Source organism: Aythya ferina, assembly GCF_964211825.1.
Source record: "Aythya ferina genome assembly, chromosome: 2".
NCBI classification, from domain to species: domain Eukaryota; kingdom Metazoa; phylum Chordata; class Aves; order Anseriformes; family Anatidae; genus Aythya; species Aythya ferina.
The window spans coordinates 105319596-105346125 of NC_140297.1; the positions used below are offsets into that span (position 1 = coordinate 105319596).

Sequence of the window (26530 nt, forward strand, 5' to 3'; positions counted from 1 at the left end):
TATTAATTGTTGGACAAAAGACCAATGTAAAAACCCCCTAATATGCCTCCTTGTTTCACAAGGGATCAGATGATGATAACAAACTCATTACTAATTTGCTTTACTTTTTTCCACTTTCCTTATGAAGAACAAAATGATTGTGAGATTTTTTCATAACAAGTCAGTGTCTATGATGGAAAGTCCTGCCAGACACATGAAACAGCAGTTTCCCTCCTGAGGTGCATGAGTTGGGGGAAAAAGGAGTTTTCTCAGCTCAGAAAAGCATCTTATATTTCTAGACTAGTGGGCTTGTTTCCTGCTCCTTCTCCTCCAAGGAAGGTGTTGCCTGTTTGGTGTGATGACTGATGTTTCCCACAGGGTGACTTACCAGCCACAACCAGCTCTCCCAACGAAAGCCACTCAGGAAGGACAAGATGGTTTGTCTCACCCAAAAAAAGTAATGCAGCAATAAACAGACCCAGCCTTAGGCAGGGTAAAACAAAGCAACTGCTAAGCATGATGACACTACTGCATCAGAATAATATATATCCAAACTTGTTCTGGTAAGGCTGATCTGCTGCAGATTCTTGGTGATAGGCCATGTTTACTCTGAAGTTATTTTTCTTTCTATTTCAGCCCTTTAAAGCCAGATGCAGGCAAAGAAATCCATGAAGAGATGTTTGTGATTCCCAGTGAAGCAGAACGAAATAAATGGCTACGCTGAGTAATATGCACACTCTATCCCTTTTCCTACATTTACTCAGACGTATTCAGCCAGAACACTGGTGTTCTCTGTGTCATTGGGGAGTCAAATTTACCTCCATCTCTGAAGGAAAAAAAAAAAATATCAACACAGGATATAGGCACAAATACTCTATGCTATAAATTAATTTATATGTTTCCTGCCTGCATTTACTGTTTTCACAACTCACTGCTACCTTTTGGCCACCACCTTCTGTATCAGCACCAAATAAAATACTGAGGGGTGCTCCTGCTGCATTTGTGGGTCACCCCAAAGGAAAACCAGGCAGGTAGACCAGGTGCTGCTCTTTGTGTGGATGTCTTTTCTCTGCCAGCCTGTCCCTTTCCCCTTTCTGATATCAAGGGACAACAGTAGTCTTGTATCTATGCCTGGATTCTGTATGAAGAAAACCTAACTGGATCCTGTACGAAGAGGAAAAAAAAAAAAAAAAAAAAGCAGAGGAATGCATTAAATTGTGCAAGTGATAATAGATTACCTAAGAACAACATTAAGTTGTTCAAGTGTGTTGTTCAAGAAGAGTAAGTGTGTGCAGAAGAGCACTCATTGAGTAATCTTTTTCTAGTGAAAGTAGGATGCCAAGTAGGATGCCCCTGTTAGTGGTCTCCATTGCCCCCCCCCCCCCTTTTTTTTTTTTTTTTTTTTTTTTTTGGCAGAGTCAGCTTAGAGACAGGAAAGTTATCCTGTCTTAGGAGCATACAGCCACTGTCTTGGACTTCAGTGGCATAAATCTTCAATGCAAAACTCTGGGAGGAAACTTGTCACTTGCCTTGGGCTGACAAAGAAGGAACTCAGTATAAAACAACAGTACATCATGGCACTCACTGTTCAAGCATCGCTGCTTTTTCCTTCACTAATACTTTGACAAAACATCTTTCAGACGTGATAAAACATAGTGAAGGGACAAAAACAAGTGCCAGAAGAGGAAAAATACTGTATTTGACATTCACATCAGTGTAACCACCAGACTGCTCAGAATTAATAGAGCCATATGATAAGCTTGCATTCTGATTAAAGCCCTTCTGTGCAAAATCAATACCAAGGAACAAACTGATTTGTGAACTACCTTTAACGAATAATTGCTCAGGCTGATTAAAAACCACCTTCTTGGATTGCCACACCCTCCCCAGCAAGAACATAAACTAGTTCCACTAACATGCTTAAGTTAACAAAAAATAGGCCACCTCTGTCACAAGACACGTGTATTTCTTCACGTTTATTTCTTTATGTGTATTTCTTTGGTAGCACCAGAAACAGGAAAGGGCAATGACCTCTGGAAAGAAAAAAGAAAGGAACTTGGAGAAGGATTGGGAATAAAATTTAGTGGAATGTATCAATTAAATCTTTGGTGACCCAAATATGACTTTCTTGGTCTGGATCTCTCTATAGGCATTGTCCATTGAACTAAGTCACAAACCTATGACCTTGCAAAAATAAGAGTAAATAAATGCCTTAATTCTGTTTGATGTAAAATTGGATCTGAGATCATTCTAGTCATTCTAGCAAAAAGTAATTAAATTTTACAGATACGGTGTCTTATTTCATGTTTTATGTATGAACATTTATGTTCCTATTGGGTATGAACATAAATGAATTCTTTGGAACAAGGACGGCAAGATGGGAAGGCCAGCCCAGATCTACTATCTCCCAATGTTTGACACAGGCAGTAAAAAAAAAAAATTAAAATGTTACTTTATAAATGTAGAAGCAGAAAAACAGAAGTCGAAAATGCACCACACAGATTTTAAGTGATCCTTGATGATACTGAAATACTAGAGTACTGCTGCTGTATTCTGTGAACCGGTTTCTGGTTATATCAGACATCCAGCCAGGAATTCACAAATAATCTTGTGTACAATATTGCCCAGAGCCTTTGCTGAGTCACTCTGAATTTTTCTTGAATTGCAGTATCTGCTGATATTCTGCTAGACAACTACTTAGTCTCACGTAGCCATATTAGCTCAGCATTTCCCAGACATCTTTTGCTGGTAGTCTGCAGGTCTACCCTGCCTTCATCCTGCTGCCTGCCTTACCTGAATCGGTATGATTGCCCAGCAGAGCACTGCCTGCCATGTCTTATTAACATTCTTCAACTACAGCAGGACTGAATGGCATGTCATTTACGTGTAGAAACAATTCACTGTCTATTACAAAAGTGATTATAAATTAATCTCTAAGCTTTGACTTTAGCATGTACCTGACATTTTTATAGACATCTATACTTCATTCTGGTAGTTCATGACAACAGATCCCTTTGACTAAGCTTCTGCCCTAATAAGCAATCTGCCCTAATGCATTATCTCACACTTTATTAAGCATAGGTAAACAAGAGCCTGTAATTTTTTTATAGTTTATTTGACCTCTTAGTAAATGTTCATGCTAATTTGAGCTATTCTCCCATTTAGTTCCTATTTGCTGATTTCAATGACTAAAAGAAGAGAAAGTGCTTTCAGCTAGATATGTACATTTTCCAATGTAAATACAAACTAAAGCATTCTTCCTCCATATTGGCCCCTTTACCCTACCTCTCATGCTGCTGCTTCTCTTTGCAGAAAGTGATGGTAATGAAGTGTGGTGGTTTTACCCTGCTGAACAGTCAAACTCCACCACAATTGCTCTCTCACTTCTCCTTCTCAGAGGAAGAGGGAGAGAAAATACAATGGTAAAAGGCTCAAGGGTTGAGATAAGGACAGGGAGATCATTACACTGCAGTTGCCCCTGGTTAACGAGTCTAAATCATCTTTAGAGTTAACAAAAATTGACAACAGGAATGATGACTGAAATTTAAAAATTTATTATAAAAGTAATGTCAGAATGGAAGAAGGTAGTTAATACACAGTTAATACACTTCTGTCAGGCTGGCTGTAGTTGAAAGTCAGCTAACAAAATAATATTTTAGCTGGTCTATTAAAAGGGGTTAAACTAATATAAACTCCACTGTTACATCTTGAGATTCCTAAATAATGCTATGAGAATGACAGACCACAACACTGCAGAACTAATGGACTTCTATTAGCAGAACTTCATAGAATCATTTTAGCTTGCAAAAGACCTTCAAGATCATCAGGTCCAACCTCCACCCACCTAACAGTGTAAGTCCACTGCTACACCATATCCCTAAGTGCCACCTCCACACATCTCTTAAATACATCCAGGGATGGCAACTCTCCGCCCTCCCTGCGCAGCCTGTTCCAATGCTTGACCACCATCTCCACGAACGAATTTTTCCAGATATCCAATCTAAACCTCCCGGGGAACAACTTGAGGCTATTGCCTCGGTCCTATCACTTGTCACCTGAAAAAAAAAAAAGAAAAGAAAAGACCAACACCCTCCTCACTGCAACCTCCATTCAGAGAACTGTAAGGGAGACCTCGTCGCTCTCTAAATTCTCCATATTGAATAGCCCCAGTTCCTTCAGCCACTCCTCTTAAGCCTTGTTTTCTAGTCCTTTTGCCATCTATGTTGCTCTTTTCTGCACGCACTTGAGCAACTCACTATCCCTCTTGTAGTGAGGAGCCCAAAACTTAACACAGTACTCAAGGTGTGGTCTCGGTGCTAAGTACTGAGGCACAATCACTCACTTCCCTACAACCTTTCCTCTCTTCTCTTCACTCTACAAGAAACAGGGACGCGATTTTGATTGGCATATAAACACTGAAGGCAGCCACCCAATTGGATATTTCATTTCCATTTACCTCAGGAGCCATCAGAAAGGAAAATTATTTCATTTTCTTCTGAAAAGAAAACACAAATTATTTTCCACAAATAACTGGGTTATTGTATCTACTAAGTGTCCTAGGTAGTCTTAAACCATTTTACCAGATCTCATTGTCTCCTCCTCATCCTTCTGTACCAAATATCACAGCCACTGCCCTGGTATTTATAATCCTGGTCTCAAGAGCTAATGTGCCTATTATTTTCTATTGTAATAAGCTCTTGATAATTACATGGTTATGTGGTGGCAAGAATTATAATAAAGTGTCAGCTTTTAACACACTCATTGTTGATGTCCTTAAATACCAACATACTATAAAATATTTTTTTAGCTCCAATTTGCCAAAATATTCTTTAAAAATTACAATAAAACATCAATTCATCTCTATTCAGACACAAGCACATAGTTGAAGACAAAAGTCCACTCAATTAGGGGAATTAGAAAACCATTATCTTCTGATTTAAAGACCACTCTTCGGAGCAAAAACTGTTCTTTCTCATGTTTGGACAGCATCTAGCATGCAAGTGTTATCACACCACTAACAAGCAATAGAGCCCACAGGCAACATGACAAATTTAACCTCATCACCAACGGGTATATATATCTTCAGGGCAGCCTTACAACTATGCCTTCCTGTCAGACTGTGTCCTATTTTATACCAACATCACCTGAAAAAGGCATTAGAGAAGCTGTACACTACATAATCAGACCCTCAGTTATCACAGCTAGGGCTTCCATGCTTTGCCCAAAAGCTTCCTGTGGGTCCAGATTCAGAGTAATCAGCCTTGGTCCCCCAGTTTCTGAGGTCCAACAGCACATACCATTATCCTCACAGTGCAGGGGGTCCTACACTTTCCTAAAGCAGCCCATTTTTTCCATGAGGCTGTTGTTTCTAGCTGAATAAATGTTTAATTGAATCTTTCATGAATTATGCAAGGAAGCCAACAATTTCCAATCCTGTAATTGTTGTTATTTGTTCAGCTCTCTCATAAGGAAGCAGGCTTCATTTCCACCTGTCTGTTGTACAGATATACACTGGCAGGTGTAAAGAACAAATGAACTGAGGAAAGAAAAGGACTACCTAGACCAAAGAGATCAGAATAATTCTGCTACCTGAGAATTACTACTCAGAGCAGTTTCCTTGGACTGTAAAAACTAGAGATTTCCAATCTGTGTTTTATAAATAAAACAAGACTTTGTGCTTAGTATTTCACAAGTTTTTTTGTAAAGTCTTAAGTCACCAAACAAAAACTTCTTTTTTTCTTCCTAAAGTCAGAAAAATACCATCACTATCAAATTAGATAAAGTACAGAGATGGAAGCTGTTACTGACTAGGAGCCAGTAGGTCATCAGCTAGATTTCCAAAACTACAAAAAAGCCTAAAAAATTAAGAACAGCCAAGTATCTAGAGTGAGGAAGTATCACTCCAGAAAATATGAACATCTTACCTCTGAACCCCTGGAGATGTTCATTCACATGCTGCAAATTTCCAGCTTAACCAACATTAGTAATTAAGAGGCAGCAAAAACACACCCATCTATTAGACTGCATCAGAAGCACAACTTGAATTCATACAAGACCGCAAGACTCAGTCTCTGCAATTCTTTAGAAGCTGTCTCTTTAAACAATATGGTCTATGAACTAAAAAATTATCCTTTCCTTGACCTCCAACTATTATCAGTGCAGATCAGTCAGACTAATATTCAACGCCCTGCCCTGAAAGCAAATTTCCATTGCTGGGAGACACACTGAAGCAGATAGAAAGGCAACAATTTTGAGAACCAGCTTTAATAAAAAGAAGAAAAGGTAACATCTTGAATCTAAATGGCATTCATGCACCACCAGAAAACCTTTAACCTATCAAAACCTTGTTTATCATTGGTTTTGTTCTGTCTTACATTCAAGGCAGTACATAAATCTATGACAGTGATGGTTTACCATAAGGGAGGTCAAAGGAAAGACATTTTACCAGCACTAGCACATCTATGTCAAACACTATACACTGAAGCTACAAAAAAAAAAAATCTATATTAACAGTTTTTAGTTCAGAACAAAGTATTCATAATGCCATCAGGATAAGGATTCGGATTTCAGATTTTTTAAGTCACAAATGAGGTTTCTTGTTCAAAAAACACTTAAGCTATTGTGTCCATGCCTCTTGGCACTTAAATGACCTGATTTTTTGAGCTTTGCAATTCTGAAAAATCAGGACACTTATTTGCACCCCGAAGTAACAATCCAGATTTCCTCACTTTCTCACAGGCAGAGACTCTCATTTGCAGCAGTCAACGAACACTGGAGACTGAGATTACAAGACAACTAATAATCCTGCTTGATTTTAGACAACCCATTTCTCCCCCGAGAAGCATTATTACTTTGGCAATAAGTGACTTGAAAAAGTGGATTCATCAGCAGCCACTGATTACTCTGCAGATGTTTTAAATTCATCACTACCCAGCTTAGTGTTCCCTAAATTAACTGTTTTCAAAGTCTTTACAACAGTTCAGCAATTAGAAGATAGCATATAATTACTCTTATTAATAACAATAGATATCAGAGGAGAGAGTGATTTATTAAACAGAATATGACTCAAAAGAAAAACACTTCTAGTCAAAGGACTGAGATGTTCATTATGTAAATTAAACTACTCAAATATTGTAAGCAGAGTACATGTAAGGTTTGCAGCAAGGCTAGCTCCTTAAGTCAATCAGTAGATCCTACCAGGCAGAAAGCCTCCTTAAGCACTTGATTAAAACTTAAGTACAAAATACAGCACATGCTTAAGTGATATGCAGCAATTTTTACCACACTGGCCTGTAATTCATAAACGTACAGTCATACCATGTAGCATTAATACAACAGCAATGACAGAAGCATGATATGCTTTCTGCACAGTGTTTCATGTCATGATTTTTTTTTCTGTAAGGCTGAGGAATATCCTAAGCCCCATACAGAACGATTGATTACCTGTTACTAACTTTGCTGGAGCAACTTCATTGCCACGTGCTGCAGGACAAGGAAACAGTATGTAACTGCTTCTTTCAAAAGTGAAGACAGAAGGAAAAAAGTTAGGACAAATATCCACTTTCAGCCTAGTCCTCCGCCTTTTCTAGAAACAGACAAACAAACCTTCTATTCTTACCTCAGCAAATATCTTTTATGAGTACTGAATCCATCTTAAACAGAAAGTGCTGGTGTTTGTCTTTTTATCAACACACTATTGCACATATAAACCCCATAGTCTTGAACATACCGAGCATTAGTTAAAATGGGACTTTCATACTTCCACTTCCAAGGAGAATTGATTTTTTTCCTGAGACAAGAAATCTCATCTAAGTGTAAAGCAGTTGAAACAATAATCACATGTAAGCCAGAGGGTTCTGCTGCTGTCCAGGGGGACCTTGACAAGCTGGAGAAATGGGCGGATATGGACCTCATGCAGTAAGACAAGGAGAAGTGCAAAGTCCTGCACCTGAGGACAGCCCCAGGGACCAGCTGGGGGCCACCCAGCTGGAAGGCAGCTTTGCAGAAAAGGACCTGGGGGTCCTGGTGGACACCATGTGGAACATTAATCAGCACCGTACCCTTGCCACAAAGGATGCCAATGGTGTCCTGAGCTACATCGAGAGCAGTGATGCCAGCAGGCTGAAGGAAGTTACCCTGTGTGCTCAGCACTTATGAGGCCCCACCTGGAATGCTCTGTCCGGTTCTGGACTCCCCAGTACAACAGAGACATGGACACACTAGAGTTCAACAAAATGATAAAGGAACTGGAGAATCTCTCCTACGAGGAAAGGCTGATAGAGCTAGGACTGTTCAGACTAGAGGAGAGAAAGCTTAGGAGTAGATTTCATCCATGTATGCAAATACCCGAAGGAAAGGGTGCAAAGAAGGTGGAGAAAGGCTGTCTTTTCAGTGGTGGCCAGTGACTGGTGGAAATGGGCACAAAATGAAACACAGGAGGTTCCATCAGCAAACACTTCTTGACCGTGTGAGTGACTGTGCAATGGACACAGGTTACCTAAAGAGTTTGTAAAGTCTTCTCCATCCTTGGAGATATTCAAAAGTGATGTTGGACATAGTCTTGGGTAAACAGCTCTTGGTGACCCTGCTTGAGTAGAGGGGTTGGATCAGACAACCTTCAGAGGTCATTTTCATATCTTAACCATTCCGTGATTTTATGATGTTGGAATTTGCTTAAAAGAGAAAAGACACTCCACTGTATTTCTCCCCTTTTTATTATTCTGATTTCTTCCAAAAATAGCATAACTATGTACTTTCAAATAAAACTTGATATAAGAAATCTAACAAAACTAGCTTTGATGCACACAAATGAAGTTCAATGAAACATTTCAGCACTTCTAAATTGTCAGCATTTTTCAGCTAGTTTTAGACTCTTTTCTACTAGATATAGTACTTGTTTTACTTAATTTTAGTAGCAGCTACATCCCAGTGAAGGTTACAGGTGATCTTCCGGAAGATTTAAAAAATAATAAAAAATAATAATAATAATAATAAAAAAATCAAGAATCAGAGGAAAGAGTATGACCCAATTACAGAAGGAAGGCTATACAACTACAAACTCAAATAACTTGAACGTTTAACAGGTATGTTCTTTCCTAGATTTATTACAGCTTTGCAAAAATACTTGTGTACCATCAACACTTTATGATTTAATCTGTATGTAAAATACAATAGCCATCAGCAGCAAAAAGCTACTGTTAGCCCCAAAAGGGAGAGAAAAAGCTTGAAGAAAGTTACTCACACCCTCTCAGGAGTGGGTAGCTATAGGCATGTTAAAAGCAGAGCAAACGCCATGCCAAAAATCCCTAAGCCAGCTCTAAGAGACTGACAGGCAGGAGGACAGCAGTGAGGTACTATTCTGTCTATTGGTATCATTAATTTGTATTCCCGAATAGAATCTTTGACTCTAATTTGGCAATTGTTATCCACATGCACAACTGCCCCTCCCATAGTAAAATTCTAGTATCCTCAATTGTCATACAGGTTCCATTTTAAGTTCATGATCCAATACTTGACCATGTTCTTAACACTAAGGACCGCAATAAGGTCCTCGTCACCAACAGCTCATCCTTCTGCCAAGCTTATTTGGAATTTTATGAAACAAGTAACAAACATCCTAAGATCTGTCTAATAACTTTCAAGAGACATTAAAACTACCAAAAAGTCAGGAGAGTCTTTAATATAATAGAAAATGTTCAGTAATTTAAGTTCAGCAGCTGTTATTACCACATGGTCATACCTGGAAAAACAACATAAAGACTCAAAACTGTAGAAACTCAGTTCTTTCAGAGCAGTTTTGTACAGAACAAACTTGTTTAATCATGAAAGCACCATGAACTGACACTACATATCAGCAAGCACAAAAACAAAGATTTAGAAAAAAAACCCTAGAACTTTATCATGTAAACTACACTTTGAATACCACTAAGGTAGATTTACACTGCAGGCTGGAGCACAGCACAGAGGTACTCAAACTGACTTGGGTATTATTTACCACTTAGCTCTGCATGCAATGTAGACATACCCTATATGTCTGAATATATCTCATTATGAATGAACTGAGCTTTGCAGTACAATATTTAGGCCTTCATTCTGCATCACTGAAGCCAACAGTCATTTTCCATCTGCTTCAGAAAGTACAGGGTTAGGCTGGTAACCACAAACATACTTAGCTACTAACAAAACGGTTTTTTTTTGTAACATGAAGTTGTGTCAAGTTCAAACGTGAGTTTTGAGAGCATGCAGATTGCTTACAAATCCTTAAAAAGACTGGTTCAGAATCTTTCTTATATATACACACACAAGTCCATCTGTCACAGACAGGCAATGTAACTCAGAATCATGAGCTTCCTCTCGTTTTTGGTAGTGTCCTGCACACTTCTGATAATTAAAAAATAAAAATAAAAAAATAGTTGCCACAATGGATTTCAGACCATTCCAACTTGTACATGGATATGATCTCTTCTTGCTGCATCCAGTATGTGAAGTTTCACAGTTGCTTCTCAAATGCAAATACCAAGTAAATACCTAGAAAAGAAAAAGAAGCACGAAGTTTCAGCTTCCTCTGCCACTCGCATAGGGGTTCAAAATTTAAACAGATTGACATCCTGCCCAAACGACTTGTTAATTGACTGCTGACACTGTAAGAACTGCCATGGTTTCCCCACAACTCTAGTATTCAATTCTAGCATAGTTTTAGATATATTTTCAAAATAGAGCTTCAAGTATGCAAAGAAGAAAATATTTTAAGTACTGTTGATACTATTGATGCAACACTGACTTCACTTAATGTAAATGCAACTCAAATTACTACGCCATTTTACAGATAATTAACATTCCCTGCTTCAGAAAAAGTCACATGCAAGTGAGTTTAAAGAATCCTTTATACATGCAATTTTAACAGACAATAATGGGTCAAATAATCAACCTCACTTTCAATTTTTGCTTGTTTAACATATCATAGACAAATATTTACAAATGCCAGATAGCATTTTCTCAATTACAGAACAGTATAATTCCAGAAGTGGATCTCATCAAGTCCCCATCAGTGCCCTGGGAAATGGTTATTCAGCGTATAATCAAACCAATGTGGCTACGTCAGAAGTTCTTAAGCTTCATGACAGGTAAGTTAAATCACTTCACGGCCTTGAGTCCAAATAAATGGTTTTCCACTTAAACCTAACTTTTAACAAATATTCTAGCTACACTGCAAATCTTTCTATTCCTCAGCAATAAAGCAAAGTTTCGTGTAACGAGCAAGCTGCATTTATGTCCTAAACCATCAAAAACTCTGTACTCCAAGTCTCTCTAGAAAAAAAAATTTTAAAAGAGTACTTTGAAAATACAATCATCACTGAACTTCTGAAGGTATAAAGAGCCCCTCTCAACTAGATTCATAGATTACATAATACTTTTACACTGTTTGAATTAACCTTTACTTTAAAAACTAAACACTATGTAAAGACTCTTTCATTCATTAATTAAACAGCATTTTTGTTTGTTTTTAACCTACTAACACAACAAGTAAAATGGTCTGCAAAAATGCAAGTACTGGTTGGCCACTGTGACACATAAGTTAGTAACAACCTCTCTAGGAGAGGATTTTTACCAACAGAATTCTGAGTCCCTTTTATGTGAGGTTTACTAAATTCAACATTGAAAAAAAAAAAAAATAAGACAGCTGACGTCAAAAGTTTTCCATGAAACATGCTTACAGAATTCAAATGTATTTTAGAATATGGTATCCTTTCCCATGTCTGAGGCACAGACTTCCATTCCCTCCACCCCTTTCATAAAACATTCAAATACCTCTTCACCATTCATGCTGTTTCTTTCTGGAACATACTAACCGCTACAGGCAAAAAGAAAACTCTGTCTTCCCCAAACTGACCTGTCTATTTTTCTGATGAATATATGCCCCTACTGAAGTTTGTTTTCTAGTTGACTAGTAACAGTAGAATGTCCAAGTGTACGTTTTTGCTAGTATTAGAGGACTGACACTACCATCCTCTTTTCATACCTTCTAAGAAGGCTTCCCCAAAACATTTTTGGTCTGAAAGTTTGCACACTTGAAACTACTTAAATAAACAGAAGTTCAACTTATTTCATGCGTTTCCCCTCACCCAATTTCTTGAGCTGTGTGTCCTATCCTGGCTATATACAGGCATTCCAATAACACAAATAAAATACTGTTTTATGTAAAATTTACATTTTCTTCCTTAATTGACAGTCTATTTATTTCATACATTTCCCACAGCAGTCACTTAGGCAACACCAAGTTTTCAAAACAGTACTTACTTGTTGCTTCCCATTCAGATTTACTCAGGGTTCCCTAGAAGAGGACATAAAAAACAGTTTAAACAAAAAGATGAGGAAACAACAAATCACCGTTTTAACTCAGGATAAACGATCTTTCGTGGACCAACTTCTAACCACCCATACTAGATGGCTATTTAGGTCCTACTTAAGCATTACCGTAGACCACAGATATTTACAACTCCAGTAGCTAGAATGATGGGGAGCTGGGACACCTCAGGTAAAGGAAAACATCTAAATTACATTGGGCCACCAGTCTGCTGGGCTGGATGCCTCTGCAATGCAGGGACACACTGGGTTCACTACTGCACGTCAGCGTGACCTGACCTGGCTCAAGGAGTTCTCCTGCCCAAGCTGCCCAACATTCATGCTGAAGCTGTGGAAAGGCCACAGGCGTGTCACCTTCCCCTGGGATATTGCCTATTTCCACCTAACACCAACCTCCAGACCATAAAAGCTCTACTCCAGAAGAGCAACTGAGCCCAGCTTGCATGCTATGGAAAATAATCCACCTGGGAGCCCCAGGAAGCCTACTCCTAGCCCACCTTTCAGATGAAAGCACAGTAGCAGGAGGAGTGCTCAAGTAAACAGCTGCTGCCATTTACTCCACCTATTAAGAAGCATGAGGTAACAAAGAACAAGCTCCCTTTCTGCTCTGCCTACTCCATCCTCTTCCAGTGTGCTCTCACTGCGGGCACGATTTAACCTATATGCTACCCACTGACCAGTTCTGACCAAACGATTCATCTTTTATAAGGTCAGTAAAATAAATAAAGAGACTTGTTCAGGTGACATAGCACTTACACCCTTTCTCACATCTTCCCAGGCAACAACTACTTGCCAACTGCTAAGACTATCAGGCAAAAAGAGGTCTTTGGTCTTACTCAGCCATTCTCATGTTCTTAAGGTTGTTTCTTAAAAGAGGGAACCTTCTTTTTGATTTTTTTTTTAGGTTTTAAATACAGAGAGCAGGTTTCTTTTCCCTCTTGATGTAGGATTGTTATATATGCAGTAAATCCTCAATAATTCACTACATCCTCAATAATTCAGAACATGAACAGCAGGTAAGCCAATCACGAAAAATACGAAAAATCCATGTGGAAAAATGTCAAGCTGACAGCCTTGTGCTACATGCACCATAAAAAAGTTTAACGCCAGGTCTTAGTAACTGCGCACCTTACTTAAACTACAAACTTTACTCAAACTACTTAGTCTCCAGTTTTGTTTCTCTCTTGTTAAAGAACCTGAACACACGAAAGCCTACAGTTCAGACCAAAACAGCCAATACTCTGCACCAGGAACTGCTGAGCATGAGACAGTGAAATTATGCTTTTGCGAGGTTTCCATCCAGCCTGACTCCTCAAAGGCAGATGCAGAAGCAAGCACACAGCTATATGCCACGCTGAGCAGCTGGTCTGGCTACAGACAGGATGGGCAATGGCAGCAGTTCCTGGGGGAACGAACAGCAGATGTTGTCTGACCTCCTGCTCACTTCCCAGGAACAGCATTTGTGCAGGCTGTTGTCCGTCACACACCCCATGAGCTCTGAGACCAACACAGAAGAATTAAAAGGTTGTGAGGGGACAAGCTGCCAGGAGCACTTTGCCCCTCAAGAATTGAAATTCAGAGGAATCGTACACATGCATGGAGCGTGAGCAGACGTGGCGTTCAGGTGTCTGTCTGCTGTGTTAAACCCCAACGCCATGCCACAAAAGGCAGCAAAATTCACATTATCAACATCAAGGCTTCCACCCCAGTCTTACAAAACACTCTCAGGGGCTACAAACCCTATCACACTCCCATTACCACATAATGTAGACACAGAACTAGCCTGAAAAGTCCTGATCACAATAAGGCTAATTCAGTATCTAACTGGAAGGACAGCAGAAATGGGGTCAAACAAAAAAACTCCAACATCGTCACGTCCTGCTAGGACAGTCAAAGAAAGAAACCTCATTTACACAAATATGAGAAAGACAGGAAGATCAGAAAGGCAGCATGTCCTTTAGAAGACAAGACCAGAAGCAGCAAAAAAGTATTTAATTGGACCACTGATCTAAAATCTACTATGATCTCCATAAAAGATGTTTCAATGTTCTTTTGTTTCTGAAATAAATCAAGCTGGCAAAGCCAGAGAACTGCAGAAAAATATATGACAGGCTATCAGACTAAATATTGTACAAGGTAACATTACTATCATAACAAAAAAAGGGTTTTTCCATTCCCAGATGTGAACAGAACATCATATTTAATAAAACAAAGGAGAGAAATGTATGGATGCAGGTAGGACTGGTTCAGTTCTAGTAGCCCTGCTCAAAAAAATGCAGGAAGGGCAGATTAAAAAAAATAAATAGAACTACTAAAACTGGCTGCAAATTGAGCTGGATCTTCTTCACTCAAAAAGACAACAGAAAAAATGTATAATATTTTAAATACTTACAAGATTACAAAGAAAGTTTTCAACCCTCCTCTCTGTCTGAGGATTAAAAGAAGAAAACTAGAACTTTAAATGGATAGAGTGAAGATCCAGACTCATAAGAAAATTCTTCAAATTCAAGATAGTTATGTTAGAACAGATGTCAAGGGGGGTGGCGAAACATCCTTTTCCTTCCACACCATTGCAAATTTCTTAACAGCTAACAACTTAACTGAATTTAATTCTTTAAGCAAAGGTTATAGATTAACCGCCTGTTCTATGATTTGTCATGTACACGGAGACATAGGTGGCAATTCCATTGTAGTTGAAATGAAGAAGGTATGAAACATCTGCAAGATTATGGCCTCAATTTTAGACACTGTTTGCTGTAGTGAGGTGAGAAGGTACTTACCAATGGTAACTTCGCCTTGCCATCTTTGATAAACTCTTTTGCATGCTCATAATCATCAGGTTTATCAGAAGCAAGTCTGGAATCATCAGATGCGGAGTATGGCTAGAGAAAATACAAAAAAAGAAGAAAAAAATATTAGTTAGGTAGTATGATATCACACTAGTCAAGGGTTTGCGACAATACGGCCCAAAATTGAGGTCAGTAATTATTAGGAGTATCTTAAAATTTGCATTTCTCCTTTAAAGCACCTGTCAGGTCAGGTCTGATATTTGCTACTTCCCAGAAAAATCTAATACCCAGAATTTATAAATTAACTTTCATCTACTTACATGTCTGAAACAGGACAGACAGAATAAGCTATTAAAATTATGCTCCATGTACAGCTCATTATGAACATGATCTAGACATACCCTCTTTCAGAGCAGAAACTGAACAAGTCAGCAACTGTGAAGAGAACTACTGTGAACAGAGCAGCTATAGTATTTCAAGCAGAATGCTTAAAATGCCTGAATGACACACAGGAGCTATAAACAGAAGCATAGATCCAATTCTTCAAAACTAATATATACTTATTAAAGATCCCACTTACTGCAAAATGGTCTGTACTCAACAGTGCTGTCCTCAGTTGTATGTAGCTATTAAGTAAGACAACTCTCACTTTTCTAAGATGCTGATATGTAAGATGGTATTTCACCATGCTGCTGGAAATATGAGCACCGTCCCTCTTTGAGTCAAGAAGGGCAGTAGAGTCCACTTGTAGCCTATGTCACTAAGCTTTAAGTGTCACCACATACTCATCTAGATAGCTTTGTGCTGAAAAATTCTACCATTTGAGGTAAAACGGAAGCATATGTAACCACGATTAAAAACAAAGCCCCAAAGATAGCATCGAAAAGCTCCTCTAAAGCTGCTGAAGTCATCCAAGATAAAAGCTTGAGGATAAAAGGCAATAACACTGGACAAAATCTAAGCCCGGTAACAGTTCGGTATCATTTTCTTCTATAAACACAGCTTTCCTTTTATTCCTACAAAGATTACTTTCTGACTCTTAATCAGTAGTTTTTGAACAAAGATCCAGCTTTTAGCCCATCAGCTGTAGAAGAAATGGATTACAGTTCCCACTGCGTGATACCAGGCATGATTCCTGTGTTTCTATGTAAAACAAGAAACAAACATTGGTGTTATTTGAGCAGGTATGGTCAATGTGTTTCTGCTTACTTCTTAATAATAGTGAAAACTTACTTCAAATTTGTAATTTTACCCACAGAAATAAATTGCTGTACTGGATGCAGACACAAAAGTCAGTGAGGAAGGAATGGTAGGAAGTACTCCAGGCACCAGAGCAGAAATGCCCTTGCAGCCTATGGAGAAGACCGTGGTGAAACAATTTGTCCCCCTGCAGATCATCGAGAACCACATCAGGGCAGATATGCACCTGCAGGCGGTGGAGGACCCCAGGCCAGAGCAAGTGGATAAGCCCTGAAGGAAGCTGCAGCCCACGTAGAGCTTGTGCTCCTGTCAGGAACTACAGCCCATGGAGAGGAGTCCATACTGGAGCAGTTTGTTCCTGAAATACTGCACCCCATGGAATGTGGTGCAGTGCTGGAGCAGCTCTTCAAGAACTGCAGCTTGTGGGAGGGACCCGCCCTGGAGCAGAGGAAAAGTATGAGGAGGAAGGAGCAGCAGAGAGGAGCTGTTCGTACAGTCCCCAACTCCACAAGCCACTCTGCAAGGAAAGGAGGTAAGGGAGTCAGGAATAAAGTTGAGTCTGGGAGGAGGGAAGGCATTTTTAGTTTTGCCTTTGTTTCTCACCATACTTAGTTATTTTTTAATTTGCAATAAACTAAAATAATCTTCCCCAAGTCAAGCCTGTTTTAACCATGATGTTAACTGGTAAGCAATCTTCCTGCCTTTATCTCAACCCATAAGCTTTTTTGTCTTATTTTCTCCCTCTCCCAGTCCAGTTGAGGAAGGGAAGTGAGAGCATGCTGGGTGGGCATCTGGCTGCCAGCCGAGGTTAACTGACCACTATCACGCTTTCAGCAACAGGAGTTTAGTTCTTCTAATGGTAGTTCTTAGTTCATTGCACAATATTCACAAGAATAATTTCAGTTATTGCACAAATAATTAACAAGATGTAAAATACTATTTAAAAGAAAATAAGTTAACTCTGCATTTACCTCCAAGGCCTGCATTCTCCTTAACAGCATCTTATGCTCCTCATTCTTGACCTTTTCTTCATAGAATTCCCGAAACGTCATTTTGTAGACTAGCTTCATACCATGCTTCTTTGCCATTCTGTCAAAATAACAAGCTTGATTAGGGAAACAACAGAATTACTGTAGCTTTATTTTCAAAGAAACAATTTAAGCCACAGTGACATCTTATGGTATCCACTAGGATTACAATCGTTCTAAAATTTATCTTTCAGTAAACACAGTTAGATAAAAAAAAACTGTGTTACCACCACAAAACTGTACTATTTTTTTGAATTACGACAATAAAAATCTACACATAAGTGATTATAAACATTTCAACAACAAAAAAGTGTCTTCTCCTAGCACTCAAGTTAGTAATTATCATCTGCCACAGCAGCTATTATAGATATACTGAGGAATCCTCTTTCTACTAGATTTAGTGCCTTACATCTCAGTTACATGTTGACACTGTAGTCATACAACACTGAAGTTACAGGCATCGGTGGTAGAAGCTAACACTCTTCATAGAGACACAAATGAAGTGTGTGAAAATACACAGATTTGAATGGAAAACTCTACATTGTTTTAAATTCATACTGAGTTTGAATGGCCGGGGTGGAGGATATGGAAATATTTGTCTGTACCTCAGAAGACAACAGGCTAGTAATGGTATATCTGAATTCATGCAGAGGTAATAGTAAAATATACACTCAAGATATTTACAGAAGGAAGAAGTTGAAAATCGATGAACATCCAAAAAAAGTTGAATAAGGTAAGAAAGAGGCACCAGAAAGAAGAGGATACACAAGAGGGCTTGCTGAAGCACTTAAGAAAGGTAGAATAAAACCCCAAAAAGTTAAGGCTAATGAAAAAAAATTTCACAGCACTAGATGTATGCTTTCAGATGACATCAGACAGTGAAACTCCTATGCAAGATCTAGTGCAAGTCTTCACAGTTTCTGACCAGAGCACCTTCAACTACGCACAATGGACATATACCAGATTACAGTCTTCGACAGAAATGCAAGAAACGTCTTCATTTAGAGAGACAACAAAAAACTGGAACTGCAACTGTAACAAGACAAAGTTTTCTGTTGCGCAATAAAACACTGCTCTCATTATAGATGGAATTCAAAATTTAACTTACTCTTCCAGTAATGGAAAATAAACCAAGAATTCAGGGACATCAACCACTTCTTCTAAGTGGAAATCATATTTGCAGCCAAACAAGGGATATTCTCCCTTCTTCTCAAATTTTACACTGTATACATCATTCCCAAATGAATTTGTTTCTGAAGCTTCTAGCCGTTTTCTACAAAAAGAGATATAAACAAACAGTAGTTGACAGACCCACTTTTCATTTTACAGAGTAAACAATGCCTAAGAGACCTGAAACTGCTTCATCCCAGTATCACGGCATCCAGGATTCCCAGTACTTTGCCACACACTGAATCCATTAAAGCAATGAAAATGAAATGAAGCAGAGACATGCTAAATTTTAAAAGTTTATCATTCCTATACAATATGCCAAGGACCACACAGACCTAGAAAATTAACTTTCAGCCCAGGCACATTCTACAGGGACAAGACAGGCTTCTTGGAACTACTACCACAGTGAACTCCGACAGCTACTCTCCAGGCTGTGGATATTTTGCCACTATTTAAATCACTACCAAAGGTTTACCTATGAAGATCCATACACACTCCAGAAGAGCCATGGGTACAAGAGACAACAGTTAGTACAGATTGACCTGTTTGAGTCAAGTTCGTGAGAGAGATTTTCTGGACTAGAATCCAAAATTGTTGCCAAAAAAATGATTTTGTTTACACAAATGTATCAGAGCACTGTAAGAACAACTATGACTTGACAATGCTTCACAGACTTTTGGAAGACTATTAGGATAAAAAAGTACTTACACAAGCTCAAAGCTATTTGGAGTTGTGCCAATGAAATACCCTCCAGGAGAGAGATTCCCACAAGCGTTTTTAAGCATCATGTCAGCCTGCTCATATGTCTCAAATGAGTAATGGTAAACAAATTGACAGCTGCAAATGTCAAAGCGCATATCTGGATCATTGTATTTGGAAGACAGGAGATCCTGAAATGCATTAAAGAGAAGAAAAAAGATAAACAAAACTTGTGGCAAAAGCTACACAAACAAGCATGATTCACTTACATCTTCCACCAAAATACACTACTCCCATAATTCTTTGAAGTCTTTCCACATCCACTTCTTCACAAGTTCAACAAGAACAAGCTGAAAAAGGTAAGAGTAAGAAAAAGCCCACAGCTACACTGAAAACTTGTGTTATCACAATGAAAAAAAAATAATTACTATGTCTAAAAATTAATTTCTTGTCATCAACTACATAACTACACCAAAAGGCCAAAGCCCAAGATTACAGTTAACCTAGAAGTTTCAAGAGATATTTTAGCGCTGAGGGTTTACAACCAGTCACAGATAAGCTGGAAACCACCAACAGAATCAAATGTATTTTCAGTTTACTAAGTAAACTGAAGGTAATGACAACTATCTGTAATGACAACTGGCATTTCTTTTGCTAAGAAAATATCCATTAAATATATTACTGAGGGGGAGGAGTCATCATATTAAATGCGGCAGCTAACAAGCCAGCCAAGTTATATTTGCTTATGTGCATTTACATGCACGTATGTAATGTAACTACACAGTCCCTTCCCCTTAATCCAGGTAACTAGTAACCCTGGAGATCTTGGAGCCCTTGAAATGTGTCACGTTAAAGCTTGACACAGTTTGACCCTGTACTCCAGCAGTTCCCAACTTTTTTTTCCCCAACTTTTCAGGCTTCTTTTATACAATACCAGTAGCATCCACAAATAACACAGGAGCACATGCCCCAGGGTCCACAATACATGTTCTGTACTTAATATTTCATACTTAACAGTTCTGAGTTTCTCTTCTCACCCAGACTCCCCACCCACCCACTCGCTCCCAGTCTGTAACAGTTCACACCACATTCTGTCAATGTTATGTATGAAGACAAAAACGGACACTTGGGATACCCATAGCAATTTTATCTGTTTGCTACCCCTTTGTACTTCAACAAAGAGAGACACAGGAAACCAGCATGCAGAGGTCCAGGGGAGGAACTAGGCCAGCTGGAAGAAGGAGATTTTGCATTATATCGAACACAAACAATAGAGATGAACTTTCAGGGAGATGAACTTTTGCGTGAGTGGACAGAGAAAACAGAATGTGCAACAGGCAATACATGTGCACGCAAGACCTAACTGTGATAATAATGTGAAAACATCCCTTTCTTTACAGGCCAAGGCTGCCTCCTCTACTCCATGACTGTAATTTTGAGCAGAGACAGATGACCTGGAAACAAGCAACTGACTCTATTCCTCAGAAAAAAAAAAAAGGTGGCAACCAAGAATTCAAGCCACCAACCCTTCCTGCAAGTCTAGGTAGGACAGGTTCAGGCTTTCCACAAGTACACTGGAACCAGCTGGGCTCTGTCCCTCAGCCTGTATCAGCAGGGCACTCTCAGCCTTCATTTCCATGGCGTGAAAGCAGTGCTGTGCACAAGACTGTTTCCTAAACCACAGCAATGTACTCCACATCACCTCCATGCCATCTAAAGCATCTGCACCATCACAGATATTTTGAAGATTAATATAGCGGTAATTAAAATGCTACTAGAAAATACCGGAATAAGGAAAATTTATGTGTTAAATCACTAAGTGTCCCTTATTCATTCCACCATCAGAACACATTTGCCAAGACAGTTTTCAACATCCCATACTGGATCCTAAAACTCCAGAAGTAAGTATAAATTCCCTTTCCCTCGTCAAATGAAAGAAACCAAAAGCATCACACTTATTACCTAAGAAAGGCATCCGAGCTTCAAAAATGTTACACTGTAAAGCAGTAATCAAATGCATTTAACTAAATTTTATGCAACGTTTCAGTAACCTGTGCAGTTGATTCTCCTGATAGTTCAACAACCTGGTCTTAAAAATATACAACATCCCCTAGATATTACAGCACTACCATCACCTCCTATATTTGCTTAACAAAAGAACATAAAATCTCCAAAGTATTGTAAAACCTAAAAACTGTACCTTGGTACTATCTGCTTGTATAAATTCTGCATCAAAAATACGTTCATTATAGCGACATCGAGCTTTCATGTCTTCATACCGCTGCTTGCACTGTTGCACAGAAATATCAGCAATATCTATAGAGAGAGATAAAGAAAAAATGTAAAAAGAAAAAAGATGAATGTGTAAACTTCAGACAAGAAAACTGGAACAATTACTGGAGCACTGAAAACCTGTTAGGCCGTAAGTTGATCTACAGTTACACTCTGATGTGAAGTTTTATTTCCAACTTGTAGAGAAAGAATTTAGTTTTCAGAAAGCTTTTGAGATTATACTGTAACTCTTGATCATTTTCTGCCTTTACTTCAGACAAAAGTTGTAAACTGAAGATTTTAGAAAGCTGCCATCCTCATAAGTGCAAAAAAGCCTCCAAAAGTTCACGTAATAGATACAAAGTGATTGATATGAAGCGCTGTTAGCATTAAATGTCTAGCTTCAATTAGCTAAAAGAGTGCAGCTCTGAGGGGGTTTTCAAACAGTAATGAAAGCTCTTCATCTTCTTACAGATATACAAGATACTGAAATGCAATGATTTGTGATATACGCTCATGTTTCATCACAGGAATTTTCTTTTTAAGGCTATTACTCTCACAGGCATAGTTTCACTGAATAATGACAGTTTGGACAAATTTTAAAACTCTCAGAACAGTTAAAAATACTTCAGGAGATTAGACATGGGAGAAAAGACATAAAATACATGATGTTAGTCTTTTCCCCCATGTCTTTACCCTAAGACCATCTGTGATAATATGGTATTTCTTTACTGCTACTAGCTTTTATTTATGAGTTGAACTGAGAGCTCATTACACACAGTATTAAAAGTTCTGATATTTATGCTGACAATCAAATATATGCCTTCAGGTTAAAAGACCTGAAAAAAAGCCTCTTTGACAGAAGGTGTCTTACTGCACTCTGGGGCACACTAACAAAAAAGGGAACAGTACAAGACTAGAGGTGTGGCTTTTCCCCCCATAACACTGTTATACTTTCCCTGGAAAGTTACTGTATCTTCTTACCAGTACAGACAATTTTTTTAATTCTGCCTTTTTTCCATTTCAGTAAGTCTCCACCTTTGCCACATCCCAGATCCAGAACAGTTATGTCACTCTTTTTCCGTCGTACCCGGTCTATAAATTCACCTAGAAAAATATGAGAGAGAATGCTTACACAGGTCCCTGTAATTCACTTTTATTACACAAGATCCATAGAGGACCAAAACGGCTTAAGGACTTTAAAACATCCAAAAACTTACTTTACCTATAAGTCTTGTTAACTTTAAAGACTTAAATCTCTTTTTCTAGAAACCACTAGTGATGAAAGCAACAACCATTAACTTTAAAGATTTTGGAAAAGGTAATTAATACTTTCTGTTATTTGACGTGCTTTGCCTGTGACTGGAGCACGGCACTGCTTCCCTAACAGACAAAGGCAACACTGCTCCTGCTATACAACTACCCCACATGTGAGGAAAGAACAGGGCTCCCTTTCATTACCATTAAAATGAAGGCAGATGTTATTTTTAAGTATGCAAAAGCCAGAAGATTAAAAGCCAATTAAATATACCAGCCACAACTTTTTCTTGCAGTCACATTACAAGCACATTTAATGTTCTCCTCTCAGCCTTTCATAGGCTTTCCAATAACACTAGCTACTTATTTGCTGTCTTTTTACACAACATATACGAATTTTGTTTTCTTTTCCATCTCCACTCTGTCTAGATTATTCTCGAGCTGACTGATGTTGGCATATTAGGCAAAACATATCAATGTGCTAGCCACTTCTCTTCACAGTAAGAGAGACAAAATATGTTTTGATACAACTGCTGCAACACCAGGCTAATGAAATGGATCATGACTGAAAGGCTGGAGCACAGGTTTCAGGAAGAGCTTTATGTAAACCTAAATGTTGCTTTTAACTGCTCTAACAAAACAGAACAAAAAGCAGCATGCTAGGACAAATGGTGACAACATATCCTGGCATACTTCACTCTCCATGAATTTGTGGTGTTCTACTGACAATTACTTTCTTTGAAGACAGGATGGTTTTTGTTTGGAATTAATTTGTAGCCTTCTATAAGAAGCTGCTGCTTCTTTAAAAAATACTTTCTCTAGTTTTTCATCTTTTTAAACTACTATGTGTAATAAAGAAAATATCTTGTTTTATACGTTCAAGTTTTCTGCAGAATTGCTTCATATAGACCTAAGAACTTTGAAAATAGTTTAGAAATTGTTTGAGATAGATTTAAATAACACAAAGAACTCAATCTATCAAGAACAGATTCTTTATGATTCAGAGTTGTCCCTTTCTCTTTTAAAACAGCATGAAGAAAAACGATTTCCAGTACGAACTTATTCCAGTTTTCAAGTCAATTGATCTTTAAAACTTTAGCATTTATTTCCCACTCTAACAATATAAGACACAACTGTAAGGATTCAAAATAAAATTATAGATAAAAACAGACATTTTAACAGACTTGAAAATCTTACTGTGTTAAAGGACAAAGTTCAATAATCAACATCAGAGAGCAGTAAAGGCACATTTTGAAACAAAAATAAGCTACATTTTATTAAAGGCTAAGCAATCAATTAAGGAAACTTACCAATGAGGACACTCTTCGTCCAATTATTAAAGTTTCTGAGGTAGAATATGCGACTCTGGCTGCGTTTTTCCAATCCAACCTCTTGAAGCTCGTTATAATGTGCAGCTACAGCTTGCCCATGACCTGGCTCACTCTGTAGAAATGAGGGGAAGAATAGACTAAAGCAGAAAATTCTTCATATTATTTTCTCATTTAATCAAGAGATGTGTCCACTTAAAAGATTTAAGAAAGGAAACAAGATACACTGGTCATCATCGTTATGGGGAAAGGTTTTTGTATATGTATCTACCCTGAAACTGACATCAGTGCTTCAATCATTGGAGCGTCAACTGCCTCAAAAATTTAATTCCATTTTCAGTTGGCCCACATAACTTCTGCTGGATGATGCCCAGCATCTTTGCTTAAGTTTTCTCAATGAATCAGTTTCATTCCCTTTAAATCAGGGACCAAAAAGGAGGATGTTCCTTCTCTCCGAGCATTATTTCACGTTTAAGGTTCTTAGAAAATCCTGGTTCAGAAATTTCATTGTTTGCTGTTAACAGAAGTGTATAAACTGCCGATTTATCCTCAATGCTGACTAGCTGATTTTGTGCAAAGCTGTCGGTGGTAACTCCCAGAGCTTTGAACAAACCAGGGTAAGGGAAAGAATAATGATTTGATGACAGTATCCCATTTAATATTTATCAGCAGGCCATAGAAACGCCTGTTTTAGCCTTGAATGTAATTAGTCCAAAATAGGAAGCCCCATATGATACTGAAAAGTGTTCTGTAACTAGTTATTACGCTCCTAACATCTCTTAACCTTGAGAACAATCTCCAGTAGCACATGAAAAAGTTATAAATAAAATACAAAGTAACCGAACACAGAGCACCAACACAAATTCTGCAAGACAAAAGCATCTAACAGTACAACCAAGACTGAAGGATTCTCAGTCAGCGCCCACAAACACGCCACAAAATTCCAGCCGCCATGAATTTACATTGCAATTAAAAGCAATATTCCAATAGTAATCCACTAAAAAAAGTCAATGCCCAGATACCTTATTATTGAAATACCAGTTGCTCAAGAAGATCTGACTTTAATATGGTATGTTTGTTCTTCAACGTTTTGTATAATTTTGGTAACCTTGAGCACATACACAGCCTTACTTGTCCGGAATAGCTATAAACCCATCATCTGTTTATTACCACACTGGGCTGACTGCAACTAACAAATATTTTGACGCTTCCTAGTCTTTTTCAGGGTAAGCACAGATGGTCCCCTGCCAGCCACTGACTTAAACAAGAGAGGCTGGCTTTGACAAGCGAGGGAGACACCTTCATACAACCCATTAAAGCACGCCAGCTGCTGCAACCACTGTTGGCCATCAGATGTAGCATCTAGATTGCTGGCAGCTGCTTTCAGCCTGATCTGAAAGAGTCGAACCTCTTTATACCCTCAGGCTGTGCAGTAACAGCATGTTCCTTGTCCTTCTGAACCTGACCCTGGAATACTTTAGCGAAGAGGTGAAGGGGTTAGTAGTGTTTCTGCCACGACAAAGGGTATTACTTTTTCCAGACTGATGATTAACGTCTATATATGAACACAGAAACAAAACATTAGATCAAAAACATTTTCAGATTATAAGTAGGAATTCCAAAAGGTCAAAATCGATTGGATCAGAACCACAGCACCAGCTTCTATAAGCACATATAGGATAAGGGGCAGTGTTTTACAAAGCACCGCTTTCCCCTACCGCCCCCCCCATTAACAGGAGGCACATTTCCAGCTGCTCCTCGCTACTCACCGATTTTTTGGGCGGTTCTCCCCCCTGCTCCTCCGCCTTCCTCTTCGCCCCGCCGCCCTCCTGCTGCTCGCCGCCGCCGGGGCGCGTTGTGTCGGGGCTGCCGCCCTCCTCCGCGTCTCCACGGGGCTGCTCCCCGTCCTTCGTGCCCTCCTCCGCCGCCGCGCCCAGATCGGCCATCCCTTCCTTTCCTTTCCCCTCCGCGGGGGCAGCGCCCTCAGGGCCGGCCGCTCACAACAGGGAGCTGCGGGCAACGGGAGCCCCCCGGGGGCGGTTGGCGCCTGGCGGCCGCCATTTTGAAAGGCAGCGCCCGGGGGCAACGGCGCCACCGCGAGGCCCCGCCCCCAACACAAGGCCACACCCACAACCCCATGGCCACGCCTCCATCCAACATAACCACGCCCCTAACCCCGTGACCACGCCTCCAACCGCCGAGACCACGCCCCCCCGCTGCCCACCGCCCCCCCCGCCCCCCCTCCGCCGCCTGCCCGTGCCCGTTGCCCCGCTCCCTTCCCCTCCCCCCCCCGCCGCCTCCACCGCCGCCGCGCCGCGGGCCAGGAGGGTGGAGGCGGCGCGGCGCTCACCCCGCCGGGCGCTCCGCCATCCCGCTTGCGGAAGCGGCCCCCTCCGCCGCGGCGTCACGTCCGGCGTACAACGGGGAGGGCTGCCCCGCGGCGCTG

General features: G+C 39.5%; 1 protein-coding gene across 2 annotated transcripts; it reads right to left on the reverse strand.

Annotated features, from left to right (window-relative positions):
• Nucleotides 1-9633: 9633 nt before the first annotated feature.
• Nucleotides 9634-26523, reverse strand: RNMT (RNA guanine-7 methyltransferase). 2 transcript variants are annotated; one of them, XM_084511071.1, is made up of 11 exons: nt 26435-26523; nt 25854-26094; nt 24067-24199; nt 22484-22606; nt 21429-21544; nt 19238-19419; nt 18468-18632; nt 17303-17420; nt 15123-15224; nt 12277-12310; nt 9634-10506 (listed from the first exon to the last, which is right to left on the reverse strand). In XM_084511071.1, exons 2-11 carry the CDS (start codon nt 26028-26030, stop codon nt 10469-10471), a joined length of 1188 nt encoding a protein of 395 aa, XP_084367197.1. In that variant the 5' UTR covers nt 26031-26094; nt 26435-26523; the 3' UTR covers nt 9634-10468. The 2 variants fall into 2 exon arrangements, with proteins under 2 accessions (XP_084367197.1, XP_084367198.1); XM_084511072.1 differs by lacking the exon at nt 26435-26523 and having other exon boundaries at nt 25854-26151.
• Between the last annotated feature and the right edge of the window lie 7 nt (nt 26524-26530).

What these genes read in the sequence shown, in the direction of transcription:
- RNMT (XM_084511071.1), bottom strand. Translation starts at nt 26,030, where the DNA reads ATGGCCGATCTGGGCGCGGCGGCGGAGGAGGGCACGAAGGACGGGGAG. An exon ending in TAAAAAAATTGTCTGTACTG is followed by an intron (nt 21,545 to 22,483) that starts GTAAGAAGATAC and finishes CTCTCTCTATAG; the next exon opens with ATATTGCTGATATTTCTGTG. An exon ending in CCAAATAGCTTTGAGCTTGT is followed by an intron (nt 18,633 to 19,237) that starts GTAAGTACTTTT and finishes CTCTTTTTGTAG; the next exon opens with AAAACGGCTAGAAGCTTCAG.